Source organism: Trachypithecus francoisi, unplaced genomic scaffold (assembly GCF_009764315.1).
Source record: "Trachypithecus francoisi isolate TF-2019V2 unplaced genomic scaffold, Tfra_2.0 Lachesis_group21, whole genome shotgun sequence".
Taxonomy (NCBI): Eukaryota; Metazoa; Chordata; class Mammalia; order Primates; family Cercopithecidae; genus Trachypithecus; species Trachypithecus francoisi.
Window position 1 is genome coordinate 44,290,050 of NW_022681467.1, and position 12,788 is coordinate 44,302,837.

A 12,788-nucleotide genomic window follows, 5' to 3' on the forward strand; every position below is an offset into this window, starting at 1 on the left:
GCAGCTACTATGCTGTGCACCCACTATATGCCAGGCACACTCACATATCTGATCTTCAACGGTCCTAAGAGGTACATATGATCATTGACTCTGTGTTACAAAAGAGGAAACTGAGGCACAGAGAGAGGCAAAGTCATAGAGCTGCAAAGGTGGCTAAACAGGGATCCAATGGGGGACCTAGCTCTTAACCAAACTCTACTACAAGGAGGGTCTGATCGTCCCCACTTTACAGAAGAGAAAATGAAGGCTCAGAGAGGCCCACGGGAAGAGGAGGACAGTGGGAAGCCCACACATGGCTATGGAGCATCCATTATTCATCCAGTGGTAAGGTTTCTCACTACACCCTAGGAGGCCAGCACAGACAGACAAGGAAACTGAGGCTCAGAGATGATCAGTGGGATGGCCTGGACCACAAAGCAAGTTATAGGAAATGCTGAAGGTAGGGCTTAGGGCCTGGACCTCAGGCCTCAGCTCTAGTCTTTGCTAGACAGAGGAGTTAAGAAGCCTCTGGAACATCACTATTTTGTCCCTAACACAAAGTAACAGCAAAGAGATTTTGAAAAGTGCTGCAGGGGTCAGCTGAGACCATCCTATAACTGCTGAACATGAAAACTTAAAGTCAGGAATCTCTCTGCGCCGATCCACCCACCCATCCACTCACACATCCAACCATCAGTTCCCACCAACTACTACAGGCATCCACCCCCCACATCTACCTCCTAATTTCCCCTCTCTCCAATCATTCACCCATCTACCCACTCAGTAATCCAACTGTCCCACTTTCCCTTCCAGAGCCCAACCACCTCGGCAACTATCAACCAAACACTTACCCATCCACCAACATGTCAACCAACTGGCCATCCATCCACTAATCTCCAAACCTCTGTCACCCACCCACCTTCCCAATTATATAACCACCTATCCATCCATCCATCTACCCATTCACTCAATACACCATACCAGAAGACCCCAATCTACCATTCATCTAGACACATATCTGCCAATCTTCATATCCATTTCTCTGCCTAAACATCCACACATGCCCCCAGCTTTCCATCTATTCTTCCATCCAGCTGTCTCCTAAACCTCCAAGCATTCAAACATTCATTCACTCACCCACACGTCAATTCCAACATCCATCCACATTCCTTCCTTCCCTCCCTGCCTCCTTCTATCTACCATCCATTCACCTCCCAAACCTCCAGCCATCTGTGCCTCATCCCGTGTGCCCACACAACCCGTCACCACACTTCCCATCACACATACACCTGCCTCTGTCTACCTACTCAGTCATCCATCCACTTACTCCTAGACTCTACAGATTGCAAGAAGCACCAGTGAGAGACACAAAGAAGCTGAAGAAACTATCCCGACCCTCCAAAAACTGAACAGTGAAAGAGCTTCACTCCTCTGGAACCCTCAACTTTTAGATCTTAGAATTACAGGATGCTGGTGTCACAAAGAACCTCCCAGTTTCTACAAGCATCTAGACCTACACTATCCAATATGGTAGCCAAGAGCCACAGGCAGCTACTGAGCACTTCAAACATGCCCAGGACAAATTCAGGTGTTTTGTGAGTATGACATACACACCAGATTTTGAGGACTTAGTGTAAAAAAGAAAACCCACCACACAAAATACCTCTTTAATAATTTTTAAATAATAATTACATGTATAATTATAATTGAATATAATATTCTAATATTTGGGGATCTATTAGGTTAAATAAAATATATTATTTAAATTCATTTTACCTGTTTCTTTTTACTTTTCTAAAGGTAAAAAAGTAAATTTTTTTTACTTTTTTTTTATTGTTTTACTTTTTTATTTATGTCTTGACTTGTTACATTTTTTAAAGGCTACTAGAACATTTAACATAACATGTGGTTCACATTGTATTTCTATTAGACAACACTGATTTAGAACAAATCCCTCACCTCACAGGAAAGGGAGGCCCAGAGAGGGGAGTGACAAGCCCAGGGCATCACCTGGAGAAGGTAGCAGGCTAGACAGACCCCATCCCAGTGTCCTGGCCACTCACCTGGATTTCCGCTTGCAGTAGACGAGGAGGTTGTCGAAGAGGAAGAAGGCCCTTTCCTGGATGTTGCCCGCCGAGATCTTTAACAAAGTCCCTTGCAGGAGGAGCTGAGTGCAGATGTCGGTGAGGTTGGAACCCTGGGAGAGCAATGAGGACGCAGTGAATGGGCCTACCCAGGAACATCCCCTTCCTTTCCCAGAGACAGAACCTCCTACTACCACCTGCCGCACGCCAAGAACTCCACCAGCAAGCCTGTCAATGGACAGAAAATCAGTACGATGTGATTAGTGGCTTCCATCTGCTGAGCACGCCAGGAAAATCCTGGGGAGGGCACACTGATGTGACTGCATGTCCCTTTTACAGGAGAGGAACCTGGGGCTCAGGAAGGAATGACTCACCCAGCTCATACAGCTAATAGTAGGTCCTAGTCAGCATCTGGGTATGTTTTGGTTCAGTTTTTGTTTTTCGGGTTTTTTTTTTTTTTGAAGTGGAGTTTCGCCCTTGTTGCCCAGGCTGGAATGCAATGGCGCGATCTCGGCTCACTGCAACCTCCGCCTCTTGGGTTCAAAGGATTCTTCCTGCCTCAGCCTCCCGAGTAGCTGGGATTACAGGCAGGCACCACCATGCTCAGCTAATTTTGTATTTTTTTAGTAGAGACAGGGTTTCACCATGTTGGTCAGGCTGGTCTTGAACTCCTGACCTCAAGTGATCCAACCGCCTCAACCTCCCAAAGTGCAGGGATTACAGACGTGAGCTACCACGCCTGGCCTCATTCAGTTTTTATTGTGGGTTGTTTTTTTTTTTTCACCTATTCCTTCCCCACTATTTATTTATGTCTTGACTTGTTACTAGATATCTCTCATCTGAATGCCCCTTCTGTAAGGACAGGGCCCGAATCAACTACGTGCCCTGTGTATGCCCAGCACCCACAACATTCTCTGGCACACAGTAGGTGCTCAACAAATGCAATGTGTAAAACATCAGGGGCAGGATCCTGTGGGCATTCCACCTAGCTAAGCTAAAGATGTACATGTCAAGCCCAAACCTGGTCACCTATGCTGAGCGGCAGGGGATGGGGTGACAAAGCATGAAGCATGAAGTTCACTGAACATCAGTGAGCATCCGGGCAGAGTGGCTGGGAAAGGCATCAGGGAGGAGCCAGCAGACCTTGGAAGACAAAAATTAAGATAAAGAGGCTGGCTGGGCGTGGTGGCTCATGCCTGTAATCCTTTGGGAGGCTGAGGCAGGAGGATTACCTGAGGTCAGGAGTTCAAGACCAGCCTGGCCAACATGGTGAAACCCCATCTCTACAAAAATACAAAAATTAGCCGGGCATGATGGCGGGTGCCCGTAATCCCAGCTACTCAGGAGGGTGAGGCAGAGAATCGCTTGAATCTGGGAGGCAGAGGTTGCAGTGAGCCGAGATCACGCCATTGCACTCCAGCCTGGGTGACAGAGCGGAACTCTTATCTTTAAAAAAAAAAAAAAGAACAGATAAAGAGGCTGAGGGCAGGGATGGGAAGGTCCTGGCTGGGAGGGATCTTCAGAGCCTGGGATCACACAGGTCTCCCTGAAGCCGAGAGGACCCAGGTAAGAGCAGAGAGATCCCAAAGAGAGAAGAAAAGAGACCTTGGTGGGCACCGAATGCCAAATGAGGCAGCCCCTCAATCCACGTCCCTCTTCTGTCGTTTTGGGGAAAGGAGTCTTGCCTGGTACTTGGCTGCCCAGCCACAGACTACATCTCCCAGTCCCCCTTGTGCCAGGTGTGGTCACATGACTAAGCTATCACCAATGTGCCTCACTGCCAGGGCACATCCTTGAAAGAAAATGGCTTCCCTCCCCTTCCTCTTTCCACAGGCTGGGGTGGTGGGATACACTGCAGCAGATGGTGGGGTAAGGAGCTGGAGGGAAACTGGGTCCTGGCAGAGCAGAGCTGCCCACCCTAGCCCGGCTGTCCGCCTCTGCGCTGCTAATGAGAACTGCGTTGCAATGCTAATGAGCCACCTCCCTGAGGCCGCTGCGCCGCTTCCCTACAGCAGTCAACCGCGGACTTGAATTAATACAATAAAGCACAGACCACAGGGTGCCACGGACATTTAGGCCCAAGGAATATTATGCAAAAGCAGTGTTTTAAGGGAGTTTCATGTGACAGACCGGCAGGTTACACTGAAGAAAGAAACAAGAAGTGATGTTGTCCCTGCCTGGAAATGAATTTGGGGAGAGAGGGATAATTATTCACAGAATCTCCTTCCCCAAACACTGAACACGCAGAACCAACATGGAGTTCCTACCCCACTGGGACCTGCTGACTCAATTCTTTCAGAGATCCAGTAAGGGGAACTGGTTCTGGCAGCTGAGAAGCCAGGCTGTCTGCTAACGGCCTACAAGGGACTCTCGCTGGTGTTAGAGCTGGTCTGCTCTGTGCCCATGGTCCAGTTGGGTGCAACAAACCCATTCACTCAACAGTGCCAGAGACCCCTCTGGAGACTGGGAAAGCAGCTTCCTTGTAGTGAAGAGCTGTGCAGCCGGGACAGGAGCCTGCACGCATTATCACACATCATGGCCTTCGGCCTGGCTAGAGGCCAGGTGAGCATCGATGATTGCATGCCCACAGACAGATCTCAGGTTTCCAGTGAGGCAGCAGCCTGCTGCACCAAGACTCAGGGCTGTCATGAGGAAGAGTCCCTGGGACCCCAGGCATCCTCGCAAACAGGGTGACAGGGACTCCCTGGAGCTTCATCATGGCCCATGGGCAGCACACAGCAGACATCGGTTCGGCAGTCCCTGGAGCCCAAGTGCCTCTCCTTCCTTTTGCCTTGGCTCCCTCATGCCCACCCACCAACCCTTCTAGGCTCCAAAGGGGCAGTTGAAGAAGAATCTGGTACCCGGCCCAGCTGCCAAACCCCAAGGTCACACAGCCCTAGACCTGAACCCTGCTGCCAAGGCCATCTCGGGGGACCTAGAAGAGGAAGTGTGCCCAGCCTGGGAAGCTGCCTCTACAGCCTTGGCCAATCACCACCCGGCCAACTGCAGCTGAAATGCCAAGCACACTACAGGGGGATACCCCCTCCACCCCAGCCCTGCTGAGAAGCCCAGCCGCACTCTCAATCTCCCTGAAATCTTTGAATCCAGGTCAAGGGTGGTGCTAGGGGTTGGATGCACAGGGAAGAGGCTAAGCACCAAGAGATGTGGACCAGTCAGGATTCAAGACCTCCTTCTTTCCAGACATGCACACTCAACCATGACAGAGATGGAGATGACAAAACCTTAAACACGCGAAGCCAATACATGCATAGGGGTGGCCACAGGCCATGCACTGTTCTAAATATCTTGCACAAACTCAGCTAATCCTCAGGACAATTCTCATTTTATAGATGAGGAAACTGAGGCACAGCATGGTAAAGTGTCTCGTTCATGGTCACATAGGTGGTAAGGCCGTGAGGTGGAACTTGAACCCAGAAAAGCAGCCTCCACTCCCCCATCCGCTCACCCCTAACTCAGGCCGCTCTTTGAGGACAACCTGAAGAGTTTTCTTTGCAATCGTTAGTCTAGAGCAGGAGTCCCCAAGGGGAGAGACCCTGTCCCACTGGGAGCCCAAAGCACCCCAGGGAGGGTAGGAAAAAACTACGAGAGCTTTGTAGTGATTTTGTTTCCTCACTCCTGTTTCCTTCTCTCCCCTTGTGGGTGAGTGAACAGTTGATCATCTCCTAAACCGGATCCAGAGCCAGAAAGTAGAGTGCCCGCCTGCCTGCCTCCCTCCCTCTCTTTCTTTTTTTTTTGGATGGAGTCTCACTCTGCTGACCAGGCTGGAGTGCAGTGGCACCATCTCAGCTCACTGCAACCTCCGCCTCCTGGGTTGAAGCGATTCTCCAGCCTCAGTCTCCCAAGAAACTGGAATTAACAGGCACCGCTCCACCACACCTGGCTAATTTTTCTATGTTTAGTAGAGATGGGGTTTCGCCGTGTTGGCCAGGCTGGTCTCAAACTCCTGGCCTCAGGTCATCCACCCGTCTCGGCCTCCCACAGTGCTGGGATTACAGGTGTGAGCCACTGCACCAGGACTGTTTCTTTCTTATTAAGAGCACACATTTCCTTTTTGTCACTGTGAGCTTCACACGGAAGTCCATGGGGCTGTGTCTGCAGTGTGCCTCTGAGGAGGTGCAGCCCACACTGGGCACACGTTCTAGTCAAAGTTCTTGGATGCTTTTTCCATCTAAAACAAATAAATAAAGAGATCCCGCTTTGCTGCCAGGGCTCCTCCTGACATGTATTGGGCGTTTTCTCCGAGCCAGGCACTGCTGAGGACTCTGTAAGCATCAACTCCCCCGTCCTCAAGTGACCCATGACGGGGGTACTCCCATGATCCTGACTTCGCAGATGGGGAAACTGAGGCAAAGAACTCTCTCCCCAGAGAGGCGGTTGTCTCATTCACTCACTTGCAAGGTTTTGTGACACTGCCATTTCCTTGTGCTCAGCAAAATGGATTCACAGATTAACTTATCTGGTTTTAACTAAACCAGTCTCACAACACACAGTGGCTCACAAACGATCAGGGGGTAAAAAACACACATATGGGAGATCGAACTCATGAATGATGCAACCTCAAGCAAACAGCAAGAAAGTGGCCAAGACAAGACTCCCCTTGCTCCAAAAACAAGCCCCTTGTCAGACATATTTCAAGAGAAAGATGACAGCCACAGGATCAGATCAGTAAGAGGTCACAGAGAAAGATGGGAAATAACCAAGAAGAATATCTGAAATAAAGACGTGCAATCACTGTCATTAACATGAACTGCCCCCTAAGTCATGCTGTCCTCAGAGACTGTAACAACTAACAGATAGTATGGAAGCAGCTCCACTATTAGACATTAATTTGTCTAGCTAGAATGTATTATTTTCACAAGTCACCTTGAGGAACAAACTGTATTTTAAAAACCTTTCTACTTCATAGAAAACAATTTCACGTTTTTCAAAGGACATTCATATTCCATATCTCACTTTATCTTCCAAATGAAACCAAAACATAACTTCAGAGATATTATCACTAAAATTAAACAAATAGGAGAAAATAAGGCCCACCAGGCAAGACAAACTGACCTGAGGCAGGGCAGTCTGTAAGTTACAGGGCTGGGCCTCAAAACCCAGTTCCCGTGCCTCAGCCGCCTCATCTGTAAAATGGGGATAACAGCACCTCCCTTGTAGGGTTGGAAGCTCATAACAGGTGCTAAATAACAGCCAGCAATTCTTATTTTAGGTCACTTTACTTCCTATTGCATCCAGAAACCCCGGCCACTGAGGGCCACTGAGTTCTCAAACTGTACATGTTCAGGGTCACAAAGGGTTTTAGAGACCCTTGGTTCCCATTTCCCTAGGCCCTTACCAGGCAAAAAAAAGGCATCTGGAAATCACTTCTGGTGCAGCTGCCGAAGAGCTTGCTCAATACCCTCTCCTCCAGGGCCCATGTGAGAAATGTCTTTTCCAACCGAGTGCCAGGAAACTCTGTCTCCCAGAAGAACTGCTTTGCTTCTTCCTTTTCGGACAATATTAGGTAACTTATGTGTGTTGCTCTTTTCACGTTGGCTTCCAGGAAACTCAAAGCCCAAATAGACAGATGTTTAAATTAGTCACCTCTGTTTGCTCTTGAGGTTCAAAGTGGCCATGTGACCCATTTCTGGCCAATGTAATGAAAGGGGACACCTGCATGGGGCTTCTAGAAAAGGCTTTCCTCCACCAGGGAAGAGAGCTCCCCACTAACTACCCTGGCCATGCCCCTGTCTCCTCTGGTTTTGAAAACATGGTGCCTGGAGCTGCCGCCTTCATGGAAGCATGAGGGGAAGAAGAGGATCACCAGAGACCAAATCAGAGCTCTGACATCATGAGGCTGAGATGAGAGTCTTAGAGGATGCATCCTAACTGACGCACCTGAGGATCAGGCAACTTTCAGATGCAGGAAACAGAAACCAAGCCGTGTACTTTTAAGCAAAAAGGAAGGAGGGGCTTTACTTACTCACTGAAGGGGCTAGAGGAGCCAGGAATCCAGGCCAAGGGTCCCAGGAAACCAACCTCACTGCAGAACTGACCCACCAGGGGCTCCCCTGCCCCAGATGGGAAAGGAAAATCAGAACATCACCTGTCCAAGCTGCCCTGCCCCAGGTGGGAAAGGAAAATCAGAACATCACCTGACCAAGCTGCCCTGCCCCAGGTGGGAAAGGAAAATCAGAACATCACCTGACCAAGCTGCCCTGCCCCAGGTGGGAAAGGAACATCAGAACATCACCTGACCAAGCTCAGGCTCCAGGAAAAGGCGGCCCAGGTGGCATCGAGGATTCAGTAGTTGTGGCTTCAACTGTCAACTGCAAAGCCGTCCCATGGCTGCTGTCCCACCAACAGTAAAAAAGGAATGCCTAGGCCATGCATCCGACATGCAGGAAGCTGGCGCCCGGGCCCTCTCCTAATGTTACCACAGAAAGCCAGACACAACCATGGCTATGCTTTGCTGCAAAAATAGCACAGGGGTGGCCTCCGCCCCACTTCCACCTTCCAAATCTCAAGCAGCTGGATCTGGTCTTGGCCAGACCCCAAATCATATCCCAAACTGAAGCTGGGAAATAGAGCTCTTCACTCTCCAGCCTCGGCTGGGCAGGAAGGCCCAGCAGAAGGAGAGCGGGGGACATGGCAAGTGGATTGGCGGATCCACAATACCCACCCCTCCCTGAACGCAGCCCCTCTCCTCTCTGCAGCCAAACCCATAACCTCACAGCAATACAGCCTCACATTTAGGATTCCCCAGCACAGAGAAAATAACTAGAAATCCCAAATATGGTAAGTGCCTCCAAAGGCCAGAAAATCCAAAGGGCCTAAGGCGTATGATTCACGTAACAATCCCTGCCCGAGAGCCTTTCATCTTCCCTCTTAATCTCCCATTCCAGCTGTATTTACTCTGATACAGATTTTTTCATTTATTTATATTTTTCCATTTCCTTCTACGGATTCACAGGAAACCTATAATAATCTAAGGAAGGCATGAGGACTTAAATCCAATGATCTCAAGAACCCTATCCCCTAATAATCATGATAGTAATACCAACAGCTACCACTTATTGAGTACCTACTATGTACCAGGTACAGATGAGGATACTGAAGTTCAGAGAAGTGATGACATTTGCCTAAAGTCACCCCGCAAACGAGTGTCAAAGCCAGAATTCTGTCCTGGAGTGGATGCTAAAACACTACCCTTGACGTTGACATCAATAGTTCAAAGGCCTCCACATACCAGGTAATGCATGAAACAGAAGGGGTGGGGAGATAACAGGGGATGGTGGGGACTGAAGGAAACTAGAGGCTAAAGTGACTATTTCCATGAGATATAGGGGCCCAATGTCACCAAGTTTTTAAGAGAAACTTGAAATGTGATTTTTTATTTGGATTTAATTGAAAAATAATTAAGCAATCTTTTGCAAACACTCCGTAGGCCAAACAAAATACACTGCAGACTGAACTAGGTGCCCGGGCCTCAGTTCATGCCTGCAGCTGTGTACCTCCTGGCCCCCTGCAGCCCAGGAGGGCCCCTCCTGTCCTGTACACACCTCCCAGCCTTCGATGTGGGACTGCAGCTGCTCCAGGGCTTCCAGCTTCTCCATCTGCCGCTTGGTCTCATTGATGTTGGAGCAAACGGTCTTCATGGCCTGCAGGGCACTCTGGACCGCGGGGTGGTCTGGGTGCTTGCCGGGAGTCCTCTTGGCCAGCTCCTGGGGTAGAATAGAGGTGGGGAGAAGAAAGCAAGACATCAGTCCAGAGGAGACCCAGGCCAGAGCTGAACCCAAGAAAACAGAAAAAAACTCCTTGCCTGGTGGACATTACATTCTAGCAAAGGAGATGAGCCAACGAAAACTCAGGTATAGAATCCAATGTCAAGCAGTGGTAAACACAAGAAAGACAAGACAAATCAGAATGACAGAGAGGGAAGCATTGTTTCACAGGGAGGTCAGGGGAGGCCCCTCTCTGGAGGGATGTTTGAGCAGAGACCCTGGATACAGCAAGAGAGAGAGCCCTGCAAACACCTGAGGGGAGAACCTGACGGGCAGGGGGCACCGTGGTCCAAACAGTCCAGGGCGCGCACACGTCTGGTATGTAATGAGGAACAGAAAGCAGGCAGTGTGTCTGGAGTGGAGTAAATGAGAGAGAGAAAAACAGAGATCCACAGTCACAGAGGTGGCCCCAACACTGCCTCTCCCCAGGCCCGGTTTTCTTATCTGTAAGATGGGTATAAAAAATACCCCACCTTCACAAGGCTATGGGACTGAGCATGTAAAGTGGCTCTTAATCCATGAGAAGCCTCCTGCCCCCACCATTTCCCACTGCCAGCTCACTCCCAACTCAGACACAGGCTGGGACATTGCAAAGGCCAGGCCAGCCTTAATGGAAGATTCCAGCCACTAAGTGTGATGGGAGAGGAACTGAGGAGGAAGGGATTAGCTGGGACTTGAGATATCAGGGAAGATTTTTCAGGCCAAATTACCCAAATCACCCAACCGCCCCTGCCAGCCTTTCATCCCGAACTGTGCTGGCAGAGAGAAGTTTCTTTAATCATCTGACCCAGAAACACGCCTAACAGCTCCAGTCTCTCTCCTACGCCCTCTCTCTCTGCTCCCTTGATGATCTAGATAATGTCCCCACAGATGTGACACTCTTGCATCGTAGTTATGAGCACAAACGTAGGTTCAAGGGCTGACCCTGCCCCTCACTGTCTGGGTGACCTTGGGCCAGTCCTCTCTCCATCCTCGGCCTCGGCTTCATCATCTGCAAACCCATGATGATGATGAGGATGATGGTGATGACGAAGGCAGCAATTAATGTCTACTGAGCCTTTGCTCTACATTTTTAAGGTAGCTTCCGTTTTGAGGCACAGAAAGAAAGCCTTAGGCCTCAAAGAAGTACAAGGAGGAACTGGGATTTGAACCTAGGCTGTCTGGTACTTCTCATGGTTGTGGTAAGGGATAAATGAGGCACTATAGGAAAAGTATCAAGTATGTATATAGTAAGCACTCAATATATGCGAGCCATTAGCATTCTCCTTGCCGCATGACAACAGGCTAGCTGTAACTGTGAACAGCAATTTGCCACAAAAGGGTGTTGTTCTGAGCACTCCCTGGAGAAAACAAACTCCAAACACATCCCTTCTCCATTCGCTTCTTTTCTGCCCTGCCTGAAAACAAATGTCCTCTTTTCTGAAGACCAGGTCCTAAGATTCCCAAGGCCCAGCTGGTCGGCATCATCAGGCCCCTGGGACTTTGCTGAGCTCTTGCCATGCACCCAGGCAACGTGCCCAAAGAATGCAAAACAAGGGAGATGGAGCCCTGCTCTTCCTCTGGAGGCCCCAGCAATGAGGCTGGAAAGGCACTTCCCTGGGGGCTTGAGAGAGGCCCAGATAGCAGCGCCATACGCTGGAAACGCTGGTGATCAATCAGAGAAGCAAGCCCAGAAGGCTTCAGGAGGAAGCAACACGAAAGCAGGCAGGGCACCCAGGGCCAGCTCTGCTAATGCGGAGTGTGTTTCGACTCATTCTTCACTCAGCAAATACTGGCTGAGCAACTGGTGCGAGCCTGAGCCATGGAGGCTGGGGAGAGAACAAGGCGGTCCACTGGGAGCTCATGGTCAAGAGCGGACCAGTCAACAAGGTAATGACTATTACTACTACCAACAGTAACAACAGCTAATATTCAGTGAGCCCTCATGCACCTGTCAACCTCGTTTGATCCTCACATCAACCCTAGTAGGTAGGCACCGTTATTCTTCTTGTTTGACAGATCCAAGACCTGAGGCACAGAGAGGTCAGGCTGTTTGTTCAAGGTCACACAGCACATCTGAGCCCACCCAGTCTAACTCCAGAGTTTGTGCTCTAAATTCCCATGCTATTTACAACTTTTTAGACAGTGAAGTATGAATACTTTCCTCTCAAATAAATATATAATTTATAGGAATTAAAGGGACAATGAATGAGGCAAGTGCCATGGTCTGAAAAGGTCTCTCTGGAGAGAAGGCTTGCGAGCAAAGGTTGAATGAGGTGAGGCCACAGGCCACACCGCATCTGCAGGAACAGCACTCCAGGAAGGAGAAGAGCATGTGCAAAGGCCCTGAGGCAGTGAGAAGCAGCAGGGAGGCCAGCGGAGCTGCAGTGGAGCGAGCGAGAGAGAGGGATGGACCATGGATTCAGACAAGCATGCCAAGGCAAGATAATGTTAGGCCACAGTGGGGTGTTTGGGTTTCCTCCCAAGAGCATGGGGAGGTGATGGGGGTATGAGCAGAGACCTGACACCATCCTCTCACCCTTTAAAAGACCTCCCTGGCTGCTGACAGGAAGATGCATGGGATGGAATGTGCAGTGAATATAAAGTGGGAAGACCAGTTATGGCTACTGCCAACTTCCAGGCAAGAGCAGAGGGTGGCACAGAAGCTCTGTGCCTCATTCACTCCGTGCACACATGTATCCACTCAGCCAGGCTCCAGTGTACCTGGCCCCATGTGGGCTCTCTGTTGTGCATAGATGATGACAGACACTCCCCTAAGCCCTCCTGGAGTCGTCAGCCTGCTTGTAGGCATGTCCACAAAGTTACAATACAAGACTGTGATCTAATGACCGTATTCAGTAATTCCATTCGATTCAGCAAAGCTACCCCAGACCCAGGTTCCCTGAAGTGGTTTTTGGCATCTGGACCTCTGTGAGGCCAGCCAAGGCCAGGGAATGAATGT

The 12,788-nt window shown here is 49.7% G+C and overlaps 1 protein-coding gene across 1 annotated transcript in view; it reads right to left on the reverse strand.

The window, feature by feature from the left end:
• Positions 1 to 12,788, reverse strand: part of PREX1 (phosphatidylinositol-3,4,5-trisphosphate dependent Rac exchange factor 1) — a 205,285-nt gene that overhangs the window by 74,574 nt on the left and 117,923 nt on the right. The window contains exons 6-7 of the mRNA XM_033186674.1: positions 9,626 to 9,787; positions 2,043 to 2,176 (exon numbers count right to left, since the gene is read on the reverse strand). Of these exons, the coding sequence (XP_033042565.1) occupies positions 2,043 to 2,176; positions 9,626 to 9,787 (296 nt within the window). The remainder of the gene's footprint in view (positions 1 to 2,042; positions 2,177 to 9,625; positions 9,788 to 12,788) is intronic.